The sequence below is a fragment of the Balearica regulorum genome, chromosome 18, assembly GCF_011004875.1.
Source record: "Balearica regulorum gibbericeps isolate bBalReg1 chromosome 18, bBalReg1.pri, whole genome shotgun sequence".
Lineage (NCBI taxonomy): Eukaryota > Metazoa > Chordata > Aves > Gruiformes > Gruidae > Balearica > Balearica regulorum.
This window is the reverse complement of record NC_046201.1, coordinates 5,407,915-5,433,707: the sequence shown is the minus strand read 5'-3', so window position 1 is coordinate 5,433,707 and position 25,793 is coordinate 5,407,915. Positions and strand designations below refer to the sequence as shown.

Genomic DNA, 25,793 nt, shown 5'->3' with positions numbered 1-25,793 from the left:
TATGGAAATCTGAAAGCTGTGTTATTATCACCAGTGAGACAAAGATATCATCTGATTAATTCATAATGAAGGAAGTGCTGTAGTTTCTTTATATTGTATATTTGTATAGGTGTGATGCTCAGGGCACATTTCTAAACTTGGAGAATTAATATTTTAAGGTCATCTACTTTAGTGAAGTAAAGAGTAAGGCGTAACATGATGGCTGTTTATATGGACAAGGATAATGTTTAATTGAACACGTTAAAAACAAACAACAAAACAAATAATGTCTGAAAAATTTAAGAATATCAAATCAGAATTAATTTCGCCAATCAGGAGCAAGTGCCTAATGGGGAGTGTAGCTAATGAACCCATCTTGGAAAATTTTTAAATATATCCAGAAACTTGAGCCACAAGCTTATATTTGGCAAACACTATCAAAATGTTCCAACATCATATGATAAGACGGTGTTATATAAACACAGCTCATGCATGAGAAAGTTGCCTATTTATGCTTCATATATCAAATAAGGCGATGGAAACATGCCAATATTAAAAAGATCCTATTAAAAAGCAGAGACTTTTCTTTCCATTCTCTGCAAGAAACAGTAAACGTAGAGAAGATGGAGACAGGAACCGAGTTCTCTTTTTGGACCTGCTATCAAGGTCTCCATTCAAAAAAACAACACAGCTTTTTATTTTCTCCCTTTCTAGCATCTAGGTATGCTCATTGGTCACACAAAAAGAGGCCACTTTGTGGATGTACATGATCATTTACAGACAGACTTAAAAATCCTTTAAAATTATCTAATGTTTTAGAATATGTTCTTCCTCCGTTAGGAGCCTGGAGTGTTTCTCTGCAGTTCAAGGCCATTCATTAGCAGCTGCCAGCTATGCTACAGGCCCCTCTCTAATCACTCATTCCATCATCACTTTAGGACACTTGTAATGCTTGACAGGACTTTAATATAAAACTTCCCAAGGCAGTTGTCAGATGGCCATGAGTTCTGACCATGATATAATTCACATGTTCAGGAATGTAATTTCATGCTATGCATGTTGCTGAACTGCAAGCTTTTAGCTCTGACTTCACGGTACTTAATCTCTTCCATGCCAAAAATTGCTTCAATAGCATCTTTTATGTTCAGCTGAACTGCTGCACTAGCCCAAGGGAAAACTTTGTTTCAATGTAGATTTAAATTTTGCTAGAAAAAAAATAATCTAATCAGACCATTTAATACAACTCATACTGTTGCTCCTTCTGCCTGTGATGCGCAGGGCATGCAGAACGGCTCTGCCCACCTCACCCCTACCAACAACTGGCACACAGCATCTCTCTCAGCTGGAAATGAAGATTTCTTCTTCTCTCCTGCCCGTAATACTTGTTGTCCAGGGGCTTTCAAGCAACTGGCTTCCTGAACACCTTGCTGGTCTGCTGGTGCTGCACGGGCGCTGGACCAGCGGAGGCGTCTGCTTGCAGCTGCCCTACGCACCTCCATGGGCAGAGACAGCCCTGCTCCGGGGAACTCGCAGTCTCACCGGCAAGGCAGATCAAAAAGCACCATCTGTGGTGTGTTCCACACACACCACGAACATGGAAGGGCCTCACTACAGGGCAGATCTAGAAATTAAATATAAACACCCAAGCACCGTCATACCCACAGAACAACCCTTCTTCTGCTACCACTTTTAAGCTGGAAAGAACATGAACAGTGACTTCACAGAGTGTCCTTCACACGGCTCCTTCTCAGACTTGTCCTTGTGATAAAATGATCCCTCTGCACAGCTAGCCCATCCCAAAGCAGCTACACTGAGTGGCTGAGTGAGATGGAAATAGCAGTCATCCCCCACAGATGGTGTGTGAACGTCAGGAGGTAACAGTGCCTGAGTCTGAACAGCCCTCTAACCCCTGATGAAAACCAGCCATTTTTTGTAAGAGGTTTTTGGAGAGCTAGCCGTGACTACTACCTGTCTCCCAAACATTTCTTTGCCTCATTCGCTCCAAACTGTTCTCCAGCCCAACTTGATGTCTGCTGTCCTGCTGTCCTGTCAGACTACAGCCTTCTGTAACAGGGGCTGGCTTCCCAAATACCTGGTGTTTGGGGCTTGGTGCTAGGGAGACCCGAGGGGAAGATTTTACTTTTTTCAACTGACGGATCTGTGAAAATGAGAACTCTCTCAAAGTACTCTGCAGAGCTGATGCCAGTCACATTTGCAGAGTTCCAGCATTTAACAAAGACTTCACTCTGGGGACAAGAGCATTGTCCAGCAAAGGAGGCGACAGAGACATCAAATCTATATGCCAGATGTCGGTGTCGTAACTTGTACCGAGACTGCTTTCTCTTTGTACACTTGGTCTTGCTGCCTGCAACGTGCAATTCCCAGCTGGAAAGACCTCGCACACTTCTAACACTGGGAAAAAGAAAATTGCCCAAAGGGAAAAAGTACAAAAGGTTTGCCTCTGCTACAGGAAACTGAAACTGCCAACAGTCTGCTTTGCTGAACTGAGTACGTCGGCAGAATTAGGGTTTAACAAGGCATCAGCAGTGTGTGCACGGACAGAAATGGAGAGACAGAATTTCCCAAGTCAGGTTATTTTCTCTCAAAACAACATAGAATAGAGAAATAAAAATTCAGGGATCGGAGCTCTTCACAGTCTGGAATTTCAATCCATGAGAATTTCCAGGATTGTTCTCATTTTGTTACCCTCCCAAATCGGGATGCAAATCTCGGTCTCAGGAGTTTATCTGTGTGTGGATTTAGGTATAGAGCTTTCATATATGTGTATAATATTTCATTTCAGCAAGATTAAAATGTTTTGTGTCATCTTTCTTTTAGTTTTTTTAAAAACAATGCAGTTGAAAAATAAATGTATCAATACAATGATTACCATTTCCTGTAAACATAAATAAGCAACGAAACTGTTACATTTCTGTGAAATGTTTTGAGTTAATTAGACCATCATTTTCCAGTGGAAAACTATCACTTGGGAGTTTCTGAACAGCTGTAAATCTAGCCTTTGGAAATCTTTGACCCTAGGAAATTAAATAATATCAGAACCATGAAAACATGGGAGCATGGCGAAGTGCTTGTTGGGACACTGTAGGGATGGCTATCAGTCGTGGGAGGACCGCGGTGCTCATTCTTCTGCTCAATTTGAAATCCTTCATACTTCTTAACACAGAGTATTGTATACATATGAATATATAAGCAGCACATTTAGTGTGCAAACAATTAGAAAACAGATGAAACTCCAGTAGATGGCGCTCAAAAATATCCAAAATTTGTGTCCCTGTGTGGCTCTAACAGGACCCAGTGCTGTGCAAGCAGCTCCGCGCAGGTAGCTCTGCCCCCAGCTCTCTGCAGCGCTGTGGTTTGGGGGGATTCGGGCCAAGGTGCTGGGCTGGCTCAGTGATGTCACCATGACTCTGCGCTGAGCCCTCACTGGAGACAGGAGACGATCAGAACTGCAGGACCTGTACACAAAGGTTGGCTCCGCAGTGGCAGGCAGCTGTTGATCACTCATGTGATGGGAAATGGGGGCCATGCACATCCCAGTTGCCCTCAGTTTCCCCTTAGCACCCTGCACTGTCATGCACAGCCATCGGTTGTACACTGGTCACTCTCTATCTCAGTGTGAAGCTAACAGAAAATATGCCTAAAGTTAAAGGATTGAGAGATCTGAGTCCTGTGAAAACACAGCAAAGTTTTGGAAAAGTGCTGAGATCCAGGGCAGCTGTAGAACACGACTTGCTGGGGAGGGGAATGTCTGTCTGCCAATTCCTCTGCAGTTGTGTTGTTCAATAACGGCCAGTTCTGGTGCCAGTTTTACATTTTGTAGCTCTGACTGGAAAGAGCTTCTTGTATTACAAAGGCAATTGAGTAGTAATTCTTCAACAGAAGCACAAATGATTTTACCGCCACCAGGGGAATGGTTTTTATTGACCATTTTGACCAAAGACCAGAGTGAAAGCTGATACTATCTGATCGAGTCCCCAGGTAGTTGCCCATGGGAAATGATCTAATGACCAGTCCCACAAAGCCACTGCCAGAAATGCATTAGCAACAACACGCTGTGATTCATCAGATGCTCCAGGGTGTCCGGCAACACTCTGTGCGGAGCCCAGATCTCCTGACTGCCATCTGCTTTATACAAAGCAAATCAAAGCCCTTTACCTAGCCAGGGAACAGTTACATAAAGAGCAGCAATGCTGAAAGCCTTTCCAAGCTGGTTGCCAATGTGCTTCAGTCCTTCTCTGGAGTACTCACCTCTGCTTTAACATTACTATCAGCAAAAGACACATATGCACATAGATTCTCCCTGATTATGTTTTTTTTTGTCCTGTCCTGAGCTCCAGGCTTGATGCTTTCCCTTCTGGTCATTTTACAGTCCAACTGCACTTCTCTGTGTCTGGAGATAAGGCCCTCTAGTCCTGCCTGGCATGATCAAGCAGCCTGGGCTACAGTGGGGAAGAGGTGGCTGCTCTTAGCCCCGCTGATGTCAGCACACGGTGGGGCAGAACTTGAGCAAGTCAGTGAATACGATATGAACGCTGTGCCCAACACTGATGGTTTACATCTTTCACAATACTTGGAGCTGGCTGCAACTGGGGCTACGATGCCAGTCATGTCCCAGCTGCTCTGGAGGGACTGAAATATTTTGCCAAGTGAAGAAAAGCTTCTTTTCTAGGCTGTTGGGGGTTTTTTTAATTTTAAAAGGCAAATGAAGGTGGTGTTCCTATTACACTAAATCACTTACCTTCCAAAAGCTGAAATGTTAGCATTAGCTTGACTGTCTTTCTGATCTTTGCACAGGAATGACATTATTCACTTCAGCAGTCTTGCCTTTGGGCAAAAAGGGTAAGAGGTGACAGGATGGTTTGCTTCAAGCCTGGATTTCATTAAACTTAAGCTGTATCAGTGTTGTTCCAGATCCAGTCATTGGACTTTCTTATGAAAACTATTTATAGGGAAATGGCTAAGAGATCAGGATGTTTCTTTACAAATTTATTTTACAAGCCAGAGTGATGGCTGAAAAGCCCTTTGCTTGTGTGATAGCAGAGGTCATTCTTTGAAGCACCATCACTTGGTAGGCAAAGAATGGCATTTTCTTTGTCTCTATCTAGCTAAAAACAAACCAGAAGTGGCAACACAGATAGTCATACGTAACATACCCCATTGATTTCAGTGGGACTAAGCCTATTCACACGGACTGTATATCTGACCCCAGCACTCTTAACTGAGGAGCTCTTCAGTTACATGATGTGAAGTACAGTGGGATTTCAGCTCTTTCATTACATGGAAGATGAAAATAAATGATCATGGCTTGATTCAGAGGAGCAGATATCTCACCCCCAGAAGCCAGATCTAGCTTGTGGGATCAGACATTTCTTAACCTGCAAAGGGAGGGGAGAGGTGGTGAGCACTGGCTTGCAAACAAACTTTCATTTCAGCTGCAGCCCCAACATGCCCAGCCCTTCCAGCAATTATTCTGGCTCTCAGCCATCAGTCCTGGGAAGAAGCTTCCTTTGGGGGAGTGCATTTTTATGCTGCAAGCATTAGAAGTATACATATCTCAGGCTATTTGCCCCTACATGTAGTCAAAGAAGCATACGTGTGTGTGTATATGATATTTTCTTTTTTTGTTGTTTTTTTACCAATACAGAACAGCTCAAGATAGTAAAAAATGGACTAGTGACTTTGGGTTTTAAAATGAGATGTCCCCAGGAGAGCATAGCTATCTCCTACAGCTTTGAGATGAGAAGCAAGAGGACTAATATTCCAGATTAATACTCTGAATACCTCAGAGAAGACTTGCCATATGAGAACCTAAACAGATTTTGTCACATGGTCTGGCAGAGGGCAAAGTGGGAGTAAGAAGTCTTCCTATCCTCCTCTCTGCGCTCTGCCCAATTTCTATGAAGGATTTGGGGATGCCAACCACCTAGATTGACAAGGGTCTGCCAGGGCAGTCTTGGAGAACACACACTCCAGTTTGCATCATGTCGCAAACTGAACCTGTCTCATTTAAGGGATGATTTGGGCTCCCCTTATTCACTATCTAATCTCCCAAGAGTTTGTCCTGCTAAATACTGAACTGAACTACCTTTCCCGGGGACAATGGTGCAGTATCAGGCAAAAGCTAGCTGCAAACCATTTCAAGCTGATAGCTTATGTTCCCTCTCCAGCGCATTTCCCTCAAGAAGCGGTGAAAGTTGTTCAATGAAGCTTTTGTGTTCTTTTGGGGAATCTGAGCTAATTCACAAACAGGCATACTTTGTACTTTTTTTTCTCCGCTAAGTAGCCATTGTACTATCTACAGCACAGCGAGAGTGCAGGCGAAAGAACAAAGAGCAGCAGGCAGCGAGAATGTGACACCATCTCTTCCCATGCAGCTCTGTTGCTGCGGCTCGGCTGGCTGGATGTTATTTTAGTGGCTGTGCATCCCACCCATGCGTTTCTGTGGGCCCAGAAGCTGCTGCGCTGCTGTGACGCCTTGTGAGCTCGAAGCTTATTCATGTTCAGGAATGGGAGGGTCAGGGCCATCGACACACACCAGCATCCTGCTGCCTATTATTTCCTGCCAGTGCTGGCGTCGCACCAAGCCCTAACATGACAGGTGGATGGAGTTCACAAGGAAATAATGTCATGGGCCAGTTTTCCAGGAAAGCCGTTAACTCTATTCACAAACTCGAGCCTTCAGATTGAAAGGGAATGTGGCTGAGAAGAGGTGGTGAAGGGCTGCTCTGGTGGTGGTTTTTTTTTTCCACTAGATTATTCACTGACATCTCTTGCTGCAGTACAGAAATATTTACCTCTATATAGTGCCTACCTCTTCAAGAGTAGACTGTGGCTGAATGCCTTATAGCTTACAAAACCGGGGGGCACTGCCTCTGCGCATCCCAAATGGCCATTTTAATTTCAGTCAGATTGCAAAGATGGTAAGAAATTAAACTTCTGCCTTTTGCTGAGCTAACTGGTTCCTGGGAAACAGAAAAGGAGAAGAAATATGAGGTGAGATCTAAGACTGATGTTAACCTAGGGACTTCAGGCATTTTACAAGAATGGAACTGAGGATACAGCCAAGGATGTATCAGAAACAAGACTTACATATTTTTAAAAGTCTCTGTCTTTCAGCAAGGCACTTGTGTAAAGTTCTACTATCCCTCCATGACTTTATGTAGTGTCCAACATTTGCTGTTGTGTGTTCTCTTTCTTTCCTCTTTTCCTCCGTTTTTAAAGTTTAATACTTTTTTCCTCTTAGTCTAGAAAGCACAGAAGAGTTAAGAAGTGAAATCAATCAAAAAAAAGTGGTTTTCAAAAATGTCACGTTTGCTGCAAATGCAAATTTTTGGATGCAGGAGTTAGGACAATAGGACTCCAACTGGCTGCTCACAAGAGGAAGGATTAGGTCCTCTGTCATGTTAATAGTAACATCAACAGTCTGAATAAAAGCCAAAAATTCAAGTTGATTCTGCAGTTTAAGACCATTGTTCTCCCATATGGTTTAGCCTGTAAGATTTAGTCTACACATACAGTTTTGCCAGGATTTATATCATTTTTCACATCATACAGTGCAATTCTTGATATGTTAATGTACTTTTACATATAAAAGCCCTTTGTAATTGACAGAGATTTATACTGATAGAGCTAAAATGTCCTACAATCTAAAGGCATCAGAGGCATTGGAAATAGATGTGCAAAATGATGGCTGCAAATATTGTTCTGCTCTTCTTATTTTGGAGCCCATTGTAAAACCAAATTAGATGAAACCTTTTAATAATATGCAACAACCTCCATCTCAGATATTAAAGGAGCGGTGGCCCTGGACTTTGACTCTGGATAAGCAAAGCTGAGGCACGAATAGTGGATACTGCAGAGAGCTTGTTTGTGGCCTGACCCTTCCGGATTCTGATGAGACTCTCAGGCCTTTTTTTATTCCGTACTCTGAGTCTGGTTCCTATTCTGTGGAGCTGCAGTAATATTGCACATTCGTTGTTTGGTAACAGGAGCTCTCCCGAGTGTCCAAGGCAAAGAAACTTAATTCTTGACACAAATCCACGAAACTAACCTTTCTCTCTCTCTTTTCTTTTTTTTTTTTTAAACCTGGCAAATTATGGTATTAGAACCACAGTCACGTACAAAACATGACATGTTAAGTGACTGGGGAATCGTAAATTGGGCGTTTTGACTTGAACAAATACTAAGCATTGTCATACCAAACTGATTATTATTTTAAAATACTGTCCCAGGCTATAACTGGCTTTGTGTACAATAGCAATACAGGGTGTAGTTACAGACACAATTTCCTGTGCTTAGGTTTTGAAATTATTATTTAAGATCCCCGTAACATTTGCCCGGTGCACCAGCGCAATTCCCCTATTAGATAATTTTCTATCCTTGTGAGGGCAGTTTTGCTTGCGCAATGCTGCCAGAGCTTTCAGGAAGGGAGAGACAAGCAATTGTGACAATAAAATTTGCATCAGCTCCCACCCAACCTCTCCCAGAACCAAAATACCATTTGTCGCATTCAAAGCCTTTTCACACCAGAAGGGAAGGTGTTTCTGAACTGGAAAGTCATTGTGATCTCCACAGGGTTGCATCCTCCAGGCTGACTTTTGCCTTTCAGGTTCCCATGAGAAACACCAAACAGCAATTGTGGAGTTCCAAATGGCTTTGTGTCAAAGACTTGGTGGATTGCATGACCCGGCATGCAGGCATGAAACCCCAAATCAATCCAGGTTAGGCCATGGGGTTCAAAAGCTGAAGCAGAAATTTTGCTGTTTGTAGCTGACCAGTTTGAGGGGGTTGACCCTTGTAAAAGCATTGTAAATGTGCCTTTGTAAAAAACATTTCAAATCTAACAATATCACCAGCTTCTGGAAAAATGAAGGTGCTAAGCCTTCCACGCTATACTCACGTAGCATCTTTTCCAGAATGATTGGTTTTTAAGGGCTAAAAAGAATGTGTTGGAACCAGGACATTGGGTGCAGGGAGAGAGAGGATAGTAATGAAAATGCCCGTAATATGTAGATTTGCAGGAAGAAAAAACACAGACTGTGACGCTTGTGTTGGATGTCATCATTGGCCATTCAGAAAAGATGCTACTACTACTTCAGACTGTCCCAAAATCAATACATACAAATCACAGTGGAGAAGTCTGTGCCAGTTTCTAAGGCCATGTGGCAATTTAGTGATGAAACATGTGAAAACATCCTTAACAGCATGAGGTCTCTGACTGTTGACAACCTCTGCCTTGCTCCTGCGGGAGACCAGGACCAGGTGCTGGGATTCTTCCCCATAAGGTTATTATTTTGCTTCTCTGAATAAAGGACAAACAAGAGTGAATTCCTCCACAGATTTTCACTCATTGCTTAATATGAAGATGCTTGTGCGTGTACCTTGTCTGACTAGGATACAGCCAATGCTACTGAGCTCAGCAGCATTACCTTGAGGCCTCTCAACCTGTCAGTTAGCTGGTATTAGGGGACACCGTGTTGTGTCTGAAGCTTTGCTATGCTAGAGGATCATGCCTAGGGTCACTGCAATGCTGTCTGTCACTGCTTACACAGTCCTTAATGCCTAGATGCTCCACAATTAGCAAGGCAGGGGATGGTGCAAGCACTCTGCTGTGTCCTTGTATATGCAGTGCAAATATAAAGAACAGAGACGAGGGAAAGGAAATCTCCTCTTGTAGTAGCAGAGTGACTCTTACTCACTCTTATTTACCCTTCCTGAATAAACTGCTCCCAAAACCCCATTGCTTCCGTTCCACTGAGTTTGGCCTTTTGACTTGGAGCAGAGCCTCACCTTGCACCTCTACTTTTCTTCCACTCGCTGCACACAAGCTCGCCTGTATCGCTGCAATGGCAAAGGGAAGACACACGTATAGGAAAGTCTTCTGAAGAGGGCAACAGGCCTGCTTCTGCTCTGGGCTCAGCCTGCGAATCATGGGGCTGAGCTGCTACGTGCATGTAGTGGAAATCACTGCATCTCTATGGCCCCTGCAATTCTCTCCTCGGCAGCCCGCAAAATTCCACTGAGGAAAAAGAAATGGGGAGGGGGAAGAAGGAGTCAGAAAAACTATTGTGTTCCCAAGGGAAAAAAAAAAATCAACAGCCCTATTTAGCTTATCCAGCTTTGCTAATGTCAATCACTTTTCTCATTTTAAACAGGAAAGACACCACGTTAGTCCACCTGTTCCATTATTTATCATGCTATGCATTTCCCATGAATTGTCACTCATGCAAAACCTGTACATCGTAAGGGGACACCCTAATATTTTTAATGACCTTAAGCAAAGTGATTGACATTAGACACCGGTGTCAGATGTTCTGGTGACGCAACATGTTCTCCTAGCAGCAGGAAAGCTTCCTGCCGTGATTAAGTAGGGCTATGGAAGTGCTAAAATGTGTTGTCAGCTTTCCTCTGATGCAAGTGATTTTATTATAGCGTCTGGTAACCACGGAGTGTGGCAACGCAAATACTGACTCCAAACATCCCCTCCCATACATATAGCTTGCTCTATTTAAAACACGAAGTGCACTTTGCAAATCCGGGGATAAGTTATGGATGTAACAAGCTTAAACCATGCAGGGCAGAGGAAAAGGTGGCACCTAAGCCAGAATGCCTGGGTGATTTCAGCAGGAGAAGCATACGGCTCCAGGATGACCTGCAGAAGGCTACCCCCTGAGGCACCTGTTCGACAGGTATGCTCTGCACTGGCATCACCACAGCCGTCGTGGATGCCAGAGGCTCTGGAGGGCAAAGAGGAGGCACGCTAGCCCAGGCCTCGCTCGCTGTAGCAGTGGAAAGCAAAAATTACATCCAGCCCTTTTGAGTCTGGAGAAAGAAAGAAGAAAAAAAAAAAAAGATAGAAAAAAAAGGCCCCTCTGCCTTCTGATACCTCATATACACTGGGGTGGAAGTCTGTGACTTGGCTCAGCACTACTTGTCCTTCAGGATATAGATGAAGAAATGTGCTGTTTTCTGCAGTTTGGGACCAGCCCCTCAATTGCACATTACCTGAGAAAAGTTGGAAGACCTCTGGAACACAAGAGTTACAGAATAAACATCTCAGACACACTTGGGGGACATCTGAGACCTGCTTTTCCTAGAGATTCCTAGGAAGCTCATTCAGAAAACACACACTACACAGATGATTTTGCTTCCATAAGTAATTATTAATAGTTGTGTCTAAAACTGACTATGCCAGTAAGTGTCTGCAGAACTTACTGGTACGATTTTTCAATAACTGAGTTGTTAATCAAGCTGCAAGAGGAATGGGCTATCAAACCAAAATCCATAGTCTATAGAGATTTTTGGAAGAGATCAGCAGTACATATGTTGACAGTAATTGTCACCGGTGTTTTTCTACAAAAAGCAGTCAAAGTTGAAGATACAAGCCATCTTGATAGCAATAAAAAAAGATCTTCTAAAGGTCTAGCAGCACTGCATATTATTTTAATGAAATTTACTTTTTAATTTTATAGCAAAGTAATCAAAAGTGCTAAACCTGACCACTTCAATTTACAAAAAAAAGTCTCATGTTTTAAGCTATAATCATACCTCGTTATTTAGGTTAGACAATGTAATTACACATTTTTACCTATTTCTATTCAATAGCAAAACAAAATTAATATTAGTTTGTTTAAAAGGGGGAAAGTACCACAGATATTGGGGGAGGGGGAAGTTACATAAAATATAACAATCAGCTTATTGAGCAATCTGTAGTTTGTTTGTTTGTTATTGCTTTGTTTTGGATTTTTTTTTTTTGAGCTACAGTTCAAGTCACAGACAATCTGGCCATAAGCTTGTAGTCACTTAAATGCTATGACTTCTCCCTTGGTCAAATGTCACAGTGTGTATTTTAAGGAGATCTCTGGCATTTCAAGTCAGTTCAAATTATTTTCTTAGTTCTCACAAGTTCCCTTTCCAACATGATCAGCATGTTGGAGAACGCAGTTATGATGATTGCAGTTATGACAATACTGCTTTCTGTGAAGGAAAAGTGTTTTTTCCTCCGTCTTGGAGAGAATCATTACCAAGTCTGCAGTAAGAAAAATATTAAGAGCACTTGCAGAGTTTGTAAGAGTCTTTCTTAATCCATTCCATTTTCATTTCAGTTCATTTCCAAAGTTAAATTAAAATCTGCAATCTCTCCTACTGATAAATAGTCAAGTTGACTTACAAAAGTTCTGTCTTCTGTCTGGCCTTCTCTTGGTTGTCTTTAACCAAACAAGGTTCGCTGATTTGCCACAAGCGCTGTCTGGCTCTCCCGCCTCTTTGCTTTCTTGTTTTGCTGCCTGATTTTCCAGCAGACTGCACTAGAAGCCAGCAAAAGGAGTCCTGATGACAAGAGGACTAAGCCGAACACTGAGATGATTGATCCATGGGAATTGAAGCTGTATGCTACAGCAGTAACCACAATGCCGGCTATGAGGATAACCACACCGAAGGGAATGGTACAGCGGTAACAGGAGAGTTCTGCTCCCCCTGTGGCTGCAGTCAGCTGGCATTCACTGACAAGAGGGATGGTGGTTATCACACAGTCATTGTTATTACTCTTCTCCGTGGTTACAGAATCAGGATGCTTTGGAGCGCCCAGGATCTCTTTAATAGGTTCGTTAGTCATCTTGATTGTCTTGACTTTTAGTCAATTCTTAGGCTAGAGCAGGCTCTGCTGAACACACGTTGCACTGTGGAGAGAAGAGCATGAGTTCAACTAAGCAGCATTACTGTTACATAACAAATGGGTGACACAGAAGTATCCCACTTGGGATCGCACACAAGCAGACACTCTGACCCCACAATGATTTATGCACAAGCTTAATTGCAACACTACTGATTGCAGTGGATCTGAACCAATTGTTACAGTAGTCAGCAACATAGGTCTACGTGCTATAAAGAACTGAGCCTGTGTTGTGGGCTAAGGTGTTGTGGGCTAAATCCCACTTTAACTTACATCCTAAACTCAGTATTTCTGGATGCAATTTAGATTTCAATGTCATTTCATTTCCTGACAACGAGGTACAGTTCATAGGTTGTTTCGGTTAAAAATTCTATTCTTGTTCGTACACTTTTTCACACTATTTATATATACACCTATACACACACATTACCAAGATTTGCTCCAATGCACATCACAATAACATGGGCAAGAACTGGTCCGGCAAAAATCGGGACTGAACAGTGAGCCTTTTCTCAAGGCAAGTGCTATTTAGCAAAAAAATTCAAACGGTCATGACTAGGTATGGATGTGGGAGAAATGGAGATGAAGATAGTTCCCTGCACCTAGCAAGCGCCAGCTGAAAGCTGATAAACCTACTGTTACAGCAACAGCAATGCCAGACTGTTGGCTTGCCATTTAAACTGACTTAATGCAAAAGTAACAGGCCCCTTGTAAGTCCATGAAACCACATCCGTGTTACTGTGTGGGAGGGAGATTTACAGTCATATTCACTCATCGTAGAGCAGGTTGCTTTCCTCCTGTCTCTATATCGTCCACACACTCTCAGTCCTACAGAGAGCGTGCACAGTTTGATTGCATCTGCATTATGAGGCAAAACAGCTTTTGGCTCCCTGGAGCCCAGTGCAGAACTGGAGTCTACCTGATCAAGGCAAGACAAGCCCCTGCCTCTCCACCGCTACAGGCTGCCACGGCAGACCTCTGCCACCTCCCTGGGACTCTGGGGTGTGGGAGCCACCCTGGAGTCTGCAGTGACAATGCGGAGGCCACCACGGCTGTGCTGCCTTGGGCCAGGTTGTCGCTCAGTGCACCCCACCATGCACAACAGAGACTGGGACACTGGGGAATCACTGGGTTTTCCTACTAGGAGTAGCTCACAGGACTCCTCCACCACTCTCCAGTACAGGCTGTGTAGCTTTTGCTCCTATGACCAGCATGGTATGCAGCTCAGAGAACAAGGAAGAGCGTTGGCAATGCAGTAATGCTTTTATCACTTTTATCACCTTCACATCTGTGACTAGGAAGTTAATTGCCAGATACTTGTATTCTCCTTTTCCTTTCCCACCACTCCCACCCTTGTTGCTAAGATATATTCCTCCATTGTGGACAGCCCTTGGTTTTGTATCTCAGTACCTCATGTAACGGACTGTGTATTTTGCAAGAAAGAGGATTTCACTATTTTTAAACACACACAAACAGGCTGTACTCTGTTTTTGGGCAGAGAGTTTGTATCTGAGTTTCCTTGAATCCTAATGAGACAAGGAAAGTTCAGAACTGGTTTGACAAAGCTTTTGTTCTACTGCTCTAAGGAAGAGTGCTCAGCTTAGTATTGTATCTTGCTGTACACAGCTGCCTTCAGGGCTTAATCCTGCAAGGGGCTCAACAACTACAAGACAGAGTAGCCTTTCCCTCCCTAATGACAACGCTGAGCACAACACAACCGAGTGTACACACTGACAATGCAAAAGGCAATGGGCCCAAAGTGAGATACAGGAGGTTCTGTCTGGACATCAGGAAAGACTTTTTTACTGTGAGGGTGACTGAGCACTGAAACAGGTTGCCCCAAGGAGGTTTTGGAATCTCCATCCTTGGAGATATTCAAAAGCCATCTGGACAGTTGGGGCAGACTTCTTTAGGTGACCCTGCTTGAGCAGGACAGGGTGTGGGCCAAACGACCTTCAGAGGTCCCTTCCAACCACAACCACTCCACGATTCTGTGTGTTTCTGTGAAGGTACCTCCTCCTTGGAGGTATCTCCAAGGGCAGTCAGGGGATCAGATCAGCGCTTATCAGACAAAGCAAATATATCTGTGCCGACACCTTAGATATCCTAGGTTGTCCTAGGTTCTGTTGCTTTGTCCTTCAAATTCTAATGCATGATTAAGTACCTTTTATAGCAGTTGAAAGAGCCCAGGACCATGGGTTTGCTCTAGAGTGCCACTGATTTGTCCCCACATGGATCTAAGCCCAAGTTCTGCATTTTCAATACTGACTTAAATGGCAGTGAGACTCACACTGGTGCCATCATGTTGCTGCATTACTTATCTATAAAATGTTATAGAAGTTCAGCACAATGGAAGAATGTGGTCCCCAAATGTCACCTTTTTTTGATCTTACCATTAGCCAAATTCAATTTGTTCAATATTTTATTATTAAACTTGAGTGAGGAAAAAAATTAACCTTTTTCCATATAAAAGGTCTCGTAGTTTCAAATACATTGTAATAACTATTCAAAAGTCCAAATACTCTCTCTAACAGTCACAGAAGGGAAACTCCCCAGTAACTTGAAAAGGCTTTGGATTGGGCTCATAAAACCCACAATTATTCTGAATATCTTTAATACTCAGTCTAAGTATATTTACTCCTGTCTCTAGACTCCTTGTGCCTCTGCTTCAGATACATCCCCAATGAGCATTAAAACTCTTGGACATCTTTTACAGAGATTTATGAAGAAAGAAGATACATTTATACAGTTAAAACTAACAGAAATTTAAAAAAAAAATCTCCTAAACTACTAAAATTAAGTCAATGGCAAAATACCTGTTGACTTCTGAGGAGCACAGTTCTTGCCTGTAATAGGATGTAAGGAGACAGGCATTCATATAAAACAAATAAACAAACCTCTATTGAAATACTGTAAGTTAAATAAACAGCAGAACCTATTTGAAGTGTGAATGAAGGTATTCACCTCTAGAAAACAGGGCACTAGATCCTCATTGCCAGGAAAGTCACTTCTGACTTAAGCCAACAGGTGACTTGGTTCAAGTTTCAGGGTAAGAAATTTCAAAGCAAGAGATTTGCAAAGACACCTGGCAACACCAGCATCCTCTCACTAATCATACATTCTTAAGGAGCTACTTTGACTTGGAGGAAGAACGTGTTTCTGTGGCAATCTGTGGCTAACACTGGACATAAGGGAGAGGAATGTTTTACCCAATAATAAATGTAAGTTGAGATTTACTGAAAAGACATGAAATCCATCAGCATGCACACCTACCAGGTCCATGAGAAATCCATCGTAACGAATCCCTTGGCTCAGCAAGCAGAGGAAGACTGCTTAAGATGTCTCGTATGTCAATTCAGGCAGAGTCATGCAGCAGTAAGAGCTGCTCCGGGCTTTGAAGTGTCAGATGTTGCTGAATGATGACTTGGAGGTGACAATATTCTAGCATGGAAGTTTCCTACAAGAAAAGTTGTTGGATATTTATCAGCTTCTTAAGAACAAAACTCCTGCATGGAAACGCTCCCGCTGTATGCTGACTCCTGCTCCTAACCTAACTGAACCAGGAGATGCTCTCCCTCCGGCTCTCCTAGCAGTTTCTGCCTCTTTTCTTGGCAGCAGCCACCCATTTCTGGCCCTACGTAACATTTTTCTTTGATAATGTGACGTCTCAATGATGGGTGTCACAACCCAGGCAAGTCCCCCAGAAAGAGCTAGGCACATGAATTTCTGTAGTTAAAAATCTCATTTAACTTCATTTCTATTGCTCACTTATGTGAATCATAACTTGGAATACTTGGCTTTTTGTCTCTTCTATGTCTCCAGTTTCTTTGCGCAAATAACTTCATCTCCCTGTGCCTTGATTCTCCTAGCTGTAAACTGACAGTGACAACATGCTTCCCACTAAAAACCCCTTTTAAATCTATTCTGCTATAAGAAAACCTAAGTAATATAATCCTGAAAACTCCTCTCAGGAAAAAAAAGGCAAACTGACTGAATCGAAGAACTCACTAATAAACATAAGTCCATTATATTTACTATTGTTCATTTCTGTTATCGAATTTTTTAAAACAAGATTCATAACTCAAATAGGGACAAGGCAGACTGCAGTAGAGCAGTGAGACAGCTCTGCAGAAAGCAGAGCGATGGGAATTGTTATCAACTGCAGAAACAGCTGTGAAATCACCAAGCAGCTGGGTAAAACTTAGGAAGCAGCAGAGATTTATGTTGCTAATCTTATCCAACATTCCCTTTCTATATGTGCATGATTATGGAAGATAATTTCGACACTGAAGCAGAAGTCTTAAGTGGGGATGAGAATAAACTCATGAGAATAAGTTTGTATAATGATAAACTTTAAGGGCTTTTTCTCTTTTTAAGTTATTTGGACCATGCTAACTTTTCACAAACATGAACATTTACAGGCACAGACTACTGCTGTTCTTCTCTAGATGATCCTTGGAATAAGCCTGTAACAGAGCTGAAACATATTTAGCCAATTATTGAAGTTCACTAAGAATAAGGAAGTCTCCTTGCTTATCTCCTTGACTATATTCTTGTGCACACTACCTAGGAATTGGCTTGACTTTTGAAAGGTTTGGAGGGAAATGCAGAAAAAAGCCCCACTTTAGATAAATAACCTAGCTTACATTAAAACAAAAGCAGACCTCTGAAACTATCTTGCAGTCAACTTCCACTCATATTACAAGAACGGTTATATTTGTTTGAAAAGCTCTTCCTAGTGCAATTGTGCCCCCTAAGTCACTCTGCTAGCATCATTCTTGAAAAGATTAATTGCTCTGTCCGTAATTTATTTGGATTTGTCCTTGACTACATACATTTTAGGTAATTTTTTAAAATCAATGTCTTTATCAAAGAAACTGATTGACAGAGCAACTTTTTACAGACAGGGTTTCTTCCCTCCTCCTTCTCTCCCTCACCACAAAGCTGAGAAGCAGAAACATGAAATCTATCCATTAAGTTTCCAATATTTTAACTCTGAATCATTTCAATGCGGTGCTCCCTGAGGAGGCTTCCCACATACTGAGTATCTCTGTGCAAGTGCAAAGAGATGGTGTTTCTCAGCCACTACAATCCTTTCCCCCTTTTTGCATTTTACTCAGAACCGGTGGGATACTTTTAAGTTTTCTGCCTTTAGGCTCTGGAACTGATTCTCTGTATCTTGCATAATACTTCAGATGATACTCTTTTTTGCTTATGTAAAATTCCAGTAAATCATTATGGCCATGTTTCAGTTTGGTTTTGCATTGAAGTGACTACGGCAAAGAGCATAAGGAGTCCTTCTGTGCTGAAGGAGAGCCAGACTTTATTTGGAATTCAAGAGACTGCAGTAATCCTGAACACAATCCCGCAGCTCTTCCCCATGTGAACACTCCTGGAAATACAGAACTAGAGTTTTTACTTACAAGACTCCAGGATCAGGCCCTGAACTATGGGGGTAGAAGAACACGTAAAATCATGTCAACTGTTTGAGTTTCAGGATGCCACTAATTTTCCACCACCAAGTTTTTACATAATACAACCACCAGATGCAAGCTCTCACACCTTTTTCGTTTTTCAGACATAGTTGGAGAGTAGGAGGGGAGCCAACCAAACCCCTCTACAAACTTTGTTATCTGCAAACTGCAAAACTTTCAAACGCGTCTGCTAAACGCCGCACACACCTAGTGCAAACCACTGCGTGTCACGCCTATCCCCTAACACCTATGCAAGAGAGAAGAGACGCGAACAGGCAAGGAAAGCTTCACGCACGCTTTCTGATATGCAGCCCGCCCGTAACGAAAAGGCACAACTCCGCGGGGGCACACGGCGACCTGCAAAGCAGGGAGCACCCCCGGCTGCAGACACCCCGAAGCTTTTAATTGTAATACTTTATCCCCTCAGAAAAGCTCTGTGCCACACAGGAGAGAGCGGTGCTAGGACCTGCCGGCCGGGGCGGAGAGGCTCCCTGGAGCGTCCGAGCAACCCCAGCCCGCCCCGCCAGCGCGGGGAGCCGGGCTCCAGGCGCTGCCGCGGCACGAGTGGGGCCGGAGCCCTGCGGGCACCGAGAGCCAGCGGGGGCGCGGCCGCCGCGACGGGCTGCGGGCTCCGGGCGTGCGGGTCCAGCGACTGCGAGCCGAGCCGAGCCGTGCCATGCCATGCTGAGCTGAGCCATGCCAGACCATGCTACAGAGTGCAGTGCCGTGCAGTGCCATGCCATGCCATGCCATGCCGTGCCATGCCGTGCCATGCCATGCCATGCCGTACTGTGCCGAGCCGTGCCTTACCTCCCGACTGCCGGACAGGACTGCGGCGGACACTAGCCCGGAGCAAGCATAAGAGGGGGATGCAGCTCGCTGCACAAGGGACTGTAAACAAAGTTCTTGGTGAGAGCGAAACAATTAAGGGACCGGAGCAAATTCAGCAGCGGGAGCTGCCGCGGGCGGGGCGGCACGCACCGGGGAAGGTCCGGCTCTGGTTTGGGAGGGCGGCCGGGAGGAAGGCTGTCCTTGGGAGGCCAGGCTGGGCTGGGCAAGCAAGGAGGCTGCCCAGCCCTCCGCAGTTTTGCTTGTCCGGGCCGGCGGGGCTGGCGCTGCACGGTTCACGTGCCCATTTCAGAGATAACGCACGCTGGGGACATGCGTGTCTCCGGCTTCGCCAGGTCAGGTATGGTGGTGAGGCTCCACATCACACCCTGGCCGTGTCAGGTTAAACGCGGGGCCTGGGAGGGCATTTTCCAGCCCTCCCTGCCCTCCTGCACACCACCATGCGGGGTGTCCGGCCCCATCAATATCAACACGTCGTGATTCAAGCGAGTGTGGATGGAGGGCTCGCTGCCTGTCCTGGCCCTTCTGTGGTGTCCGAAGTGGCAGTGCTGGGTGGTACTGCGAAAGCACAGTCCATACTGAAATCCAGATGAACTCCTAGGTGGTGTTTAACTGTTCAGGAATTAAATGAGGAAGAACATAGTTTTGGATGACAGCCCTAGAGGATAACATTTTATGTATCATCTAGAAATATTTTAACTGGCTTTTCTATGCTTTAATCACTCATTTCAGTGGAACATCAAATACTACAGGGGTTTGGAGAGGATGAGTAGGGGTATATGTTATTTTTTACCATGATTTCTGTACTTTTCAGACAAAAAGCAGACAAATTTTGCTTTTAAGTCTTGTAAAAGGTCACGCTTGAATTTTGTGGTTAAGCTTACCCAAAGTTTATATTTAAAAGGCACTATTTTATCAATGATTGATAAAAGAGCAGTGCACCAGATGTATTTAATCAGCCACTCTGTCTCTGAAAGCATGTGTGTACTTTTGACTCCCTTTCCAGGGTGAAATCCTGGCCTCACAGAAATTAATAGCAAAACTTCCATCAACTTCAGAGGGGCCAGGATTTCACCCTGTGTATCATTAAGAACTCCCCAGTGATGGAGATCCTGCCAAGGGTTCATCTCCTCCAGCCGAATCAGCCAGGGGGTTCTGGAAGAGCTCCACAGCTTTATACAAGAAACTGGCATTTTTTCCCCATTTGCTAGTGATCCATCCAAATACATCGGCATTTCAGCAGAAATCACAAGCAAACTGGATCTGAGGGGAACTGTCATTAGAGAGGATCTCTTGGGCCATTAATTCCAGTCCTTCCTAATGCAGGCAGCCGTGCCAGGTAATATCTTTATTAAACTTGCCAAGTTCCAGCTCAAACCAACTGGGTTTCCTACTCCTCTGGTTGGATGCCTGTTAGCTGATATCTAAGAACCTCAATCTTGTTTCTAGATGCATGTATTCATAGACAATTATACATGGAGGAATAAGCCTTTGGCTGAAATAGATCTTCTTTCTTTTGGCAATTAACCCTCTAACGTCCTCAGAGGTAAAAATCAGATTCCCTCAGTCTTATTTTTAATCATCCTTTTTTTTCAGATGTGGCCTTACCAGTATTCTGCATGCAAGCACAAGTATTTTCCTGTCTCTGCTAGAAATACTATCATTTGATAATTATCCTCTGATTGTTCAGTGTATCTAGATTTTTCTCCAGTATCAGTTCCATTTACCACCTATCAGAAATTCTTGCTGTTAGCACACATGTGCATGACCTAAATTTCACCCCATTCCTATTACATTAATTCTGCTCTAGTCCGTCCAGTGTAGTATTTGGTCCTCTTATGTTGATAGGGAACCTCCCTCCCATGCTTACATCATCAACAGTTCCACTGGTACATTCTTACTTTTCCATGCCAAGTTTATTACTTAAAGTATTACATAAAACACTGAAAGTATTACATAAAATAACTCCCAGTATGGATTTTCAGGAACTAATCTGAAGCACACATAAACAAGCATTGAAGCTGGGCTTAGAATTCACGTTTCTGTACAAATAAATACCCTAACTATAAAGTCATGCTTTCCTCTAGATCTGGTGCAATTCTAACTCCTTTTTGTGAAGCAGAAAAGCTGCGATGGAAAGTGACAGGAAGGATGTCTTGCTCTAGTGCTGAGAGATGTGTGGGCTCTCCTCTAGAAGGGTGGGCTTGTAGCTCTCAGGCAAGTAAGGGTCGAATACAATTTGGGCACCACCACTCTGTCCTTTTAAAAAAGGAATGACTGACTACCTCTGCCTTTTAAGGTCCTGCTGTGTTCTGAGCATGACTCTCCAAGGATATAAGGAAAGAAGTACCAAACATACCCGAAGCAGCACGTTTGGCACCTGTAGAAATTCAGTGCAAACAGCTGAGGAAACTTCAGGACTGAGCAACAGCTGCAGTGAGGGGTTACAGGTTCACAATGCTGGACTGCCATGCTTAAATGCTACATAGTTCCCCTTTTGGACCTGCCCTAAATGACAAAATCTCCTCCCTGTGGCCTTAACGCAGCTGCTTTGGAGGAGGTGCAGCCCCATCGTCTGGGACAATAAGCAAGAAGCTGTGTGATTCTGGAACCCATGCAGACTATTGAGAGAGCAGAGGTTTACTCCTAAATTGAGCAATGCTGTTGCTCTGCCTACTAAGACACACTTGCAATACTTAATGGCTTCCTTTGAGTTTCTAGCAGTCTCCTGGGCCTCAACAGCACAGCAAACAGTGACTCATTAATCTGGCAAAGTACAACCATCGTGGGCTCCCTAGTCAATTAGTTTTTCTTGCCTTTTCCCTAACCCTCCACTGAATTTTCCTTTATTTCATCCCTAAGCCCACACATGGACACAACACACCAGTTGATTACATTTACTGGAACTTTTAGAAAGCACTCTTTCAACATGTCTAATATGTTGTAAATCATCCTTTTCATGTCATGCAATGTATGTGTTTTGTGATGGGGAATGCAGCCTTAACAAAGCCAGTTAAACCAGAGAACCAAACCTCTACTTCACATAAAATGCTGTAGCTCCCCTCTCATTAAAACAGTTTACAGCTCAAGGGAGTTCAGCACTGTTGGTTGATAGCTATGCAAACCACCCACTTTGTGTAATCAGGCTCATGAAATGGATAATGTGCTTATAACGATAGAGAGAAACCTCTTTGGTGAGTAGGAATATAGAATGGAATTTTCTTGGAACTCCATTATATCCTATCAGGACTTTGGTCAGCATCAGTTATCCTGCTGTGCATTTGAACTTTGTTACTGCCCTACTCAACTTTCACTTAATCTCCCTGCAGTGCTGAAGAAGACAGGACATCTGGAACTGAAAACAATTATTCTTATCTCCTACTGCTTTCATAATTACATGAGGTTCACATTTGAAGAGCTGCATTCCTTATGTGGACATGTGCTTTTAATTAACAGAGCGATGTGCCACACCACCAGAAGTCAAATCCTGAATCTTGCACAAGTCAGTTACAGAACCTCTGAATCTTTAGCCAACATGGCAGCTTTCTGGCTGAGCTAGGAGGAAGCCTGGTAACAAACACAAGACAATGTAATTTCACCATAACTGTGCTTTTTGTTAGAGACTATTGCAGTAGGATCCAGCAGATTCAGCTGAGATTTATTTCAGGGTAGGAATGATCTCTTCCCATGCCTCTGCAGAGGGCTTTTCTTTGTTTTCGACCTGAGCTGAGTAGCCCAAAGAATTTACAGAGCACAAAGACATGAAGGGAAATCCAGACAAAGAGCTGAAAAAGTACTTGTCCAAGCTCACCTAGTGGAAAATGTCAAGAGCCATTTGTGTCTTGCTTCCCTGCTCTGCCAGTAGATACGGCATAAAAAGCGCACCCTGTTCCTCTTCAAATGGTCAGTCTAATGAACCTGGAGCATTTCAGCCAGTTGTAATTGACTCTCCAGCAGTAGAAAGAAAAGTGTGAGCTTTCGACTAACCTACACGGGCTATCAGTTGAATTACTTCCTTTCAAACAAGCTTCTCTGTAGGCTCTAGACAGCTTGGGAAAATTGGTAAGAAGGGAAAGAAAGTGTTACAGGGAAATGACCACTTGCCTATGGTGTTCAGTGGCTATTGGTGCACAGACGGACAGGTTTATGGCCAGAAGCAGCCTTCAGATTATCTTAGTTGACATCCTGTGTAACACAAAACATTCAATTTTACATTCAGTCCAAGATCTGTACTATGAAACCAGAACTCTCTGCTCATCTGAAGTATATTTTTCAGAAAATCATCCAATCAACAGGTGGGAGAATGTCTTGCCAATTCATTCAAATGTTACTATCGTGACCGTTAAAAAACTATGGTTTATTTCTAATTTTTCTAATTTCTTATGTTAATAAATCCTTTGGCTTTTACCTTGTCTGATGAGTCTTCCTTTGTCCTACTCCACTACAATCCTTGGGACTAAACTTATCCACAAGATCTACCTAAAATACTACGTATAGCTAAAAAACCCCCAGATGTTTGACATAATAGATGACTTCTGTGGAATTACAGTGAGTCAAGAGTCTGAGCTAAAGGGTAGTTAAGGAAGAAAAGAAAGGACTATTGCAGGAAGACCAGTTCTCACTATTGCCACAAAAAAGAGCTTCTCATATATATCATCTGCTTTAGTATCACATGCTAAAGAAAATGTTTAAAAATATTTCTACACCATTGTAAACAGGTTAGGAAAGTAGAGGGTGTGGTAGTGACAACCATTTGCCAAACCAAGTCAAGATCTAAATAGCCTCACTTATCTTTTGAATGAGTCATTTTAGGTCATGCAGATAATAGCGCAATCCCTTCTTTCCTACAGCGAATTTTTAAAATTACCACTCTTTCCTCAACATCAGGAAAACAGGTTGCACCTCACAATCTCCAGTTTATTTGCACTGGGAGTGCATTGCTTTCCAGAAAAGCTGTGGCTAAAAGTTGTAAATCAAAAGTCAACATGGCCAAATGAGAGAGATGGGTCCTGACACCAGGAGTCCAGCATATTAAAAGTCTTTACCAAAGATAAAAAATATTTAGTATTAGAAGGCAGGAAGACAGCAGAACTCCAGCTATTATATTTGGGTGGAGCTTTCTTGAAACTAGATACTCAATACAGATATAGTCATAATTTGGGGTTCAGTTCAACTTTATGAAGAAGGCCGTTACAAGCCAGTGTTAAGTGGCCACTTAAGACCTCTTGTGACAGCTCAAACAGTGCATGTCTGGTGCTAGGTCTTTGCAAACGAGATGATTGTCACTCAGGGTGCTCCTTCCTGCCTATATGCGTAGGCAGGAATATAAAATATGTAAAATATATAAAATATATAAAATATATAAAATATATAAAATATATAGTATAAAGTTCTCAGTGTGGCAGACAAGCTAGATTTTCTGCATATTCTAAAACTATTGAAAAAACAGATTTCCCTTTGACTCATACAGGAGAGGAGAATATAGACTGCCGTACACAGGCTTGTCTGTGGTTGGAGATGCTATTGTTAGTTTTCAGCTTTCTGGATGAAGAATTTGCTTCTTGCAAGCTGCAAAAGTCATGAAACAATTTGTAAGAAAGGCTTTTACATAATGCAGTCAATGAAACAACAGTAGCAGAAGATTATAATTGCTTTGGCTGTGTATAATAGAAACATGAATGTGCATACTGTATAAATGGTGTGTCAGGACTACTCAGCACTTTTGCAAAGTTTTTTGAATGCTCTGAGTAAAATGCAATGACAATAGTATATAAATGTCTGCACAGCAGCTGAATCCGTCAAAATCCCACATCTTTAGTTCATCTTCAAGAATTTCTGAAAGTGCACCAGTGCCACACAGAGACAGAGGCAGGAAAACACAATATAGCTGGTAGCACTCTCTCACATATGGATACCCATATCCAAAACAAACACTGAAAATCATCTGGGGCCTGAAAACCTCAACGTAGTATTCATTGCTGTTTTCATTTCTGGCCACATATGATTTTCTGATGGAGGGGTTGTCCAATTCACTGGTTTGATTCCACACCATAGAATTCAATGGATTTCTCAGCATTGATTTCAGTAGCAGAAAGGTTAGGTGCTGGAATTAATAAGTGAAATTAATAGATTATTTCCATTCTGAAAAACAGGTGGACAATTTAGGTGCATTAATCCCATTGATAGCCCGGATCAGCAAGTTTCCTTGAGGTATCATTTCCCGCTGAAAGCAGCAGCAGCTAAATACCTAAGAAATACTAAGTATGTGGGTCAAGTCGTGGGCACTTTTGAAACTCCCCCTCATTGCCCTAGAATAGTAACCCTCTATTTTCATTCGGTTAGTATTTAGGTCCCTGATCCATGTGTGGGACTGGATCGTGCTGTATCTAGGCTGCCTTCGGTAGCTGTGCTCAAGCTTGGGTTCATGTTCCCAAAACCAGCTGCCCTGAAGCAGTTGCTGTCCCACCGTCTGTTGGGGCAGAACTGTAGGAAGTTAGTCCCCGCTGTGTCTGAACTCACCCCTGACTACAGCCACACTATGTAGCGATGCAGATAACAAAGGGTTTGGGTTCAAAGTTTAGCTTCTATCCCTAAGCTAGGGATAATACATGGTCATGCAAGTGATAAATAATAACACTTACTTACATGAAAATAGAAAATAAAGTCTCCTTTCAGAACTGTTTGTGCTTTCTCAGTAATCACCAATCCTTATTTACCAAGAAAAAAGGTCACATAGTAATGCCTTCTTTGAAAGTTTTGGTCCCTAGTGTAGCCTTGCAATATAAATCACTCTTTTTCCA

General features: G+C 43.0%; 1 protein-coding gene across 1 annotated transcript; it reads right to left on the bottom strand.

Moving 5' to 3' along the window:
- Positions 1-203: 203 nt before the first annotated feature.
- TMEM100 (transmembrane protein 100) lies at positions 204-12,613 on the bottom strand. Its single transcript, XM_075771016.1, has 2 exons — positions 12,170-12,613; positions 204-7,244 (listed from the first exon to the last, which is right to left on the bottom strand). The coding sequence occupies exon 1, from the start codon at positions 12,611-12,613 to the stop codon at positions 12,209-12,211; it is 405 nt and encodes a 134-aa protein (XP_075627131.1). The 3' UTR covers positions 204-7,244; positions 12,170-12,208.
- Positions 12,614-25,793: the final 13,180 nt, after the last annotated feature.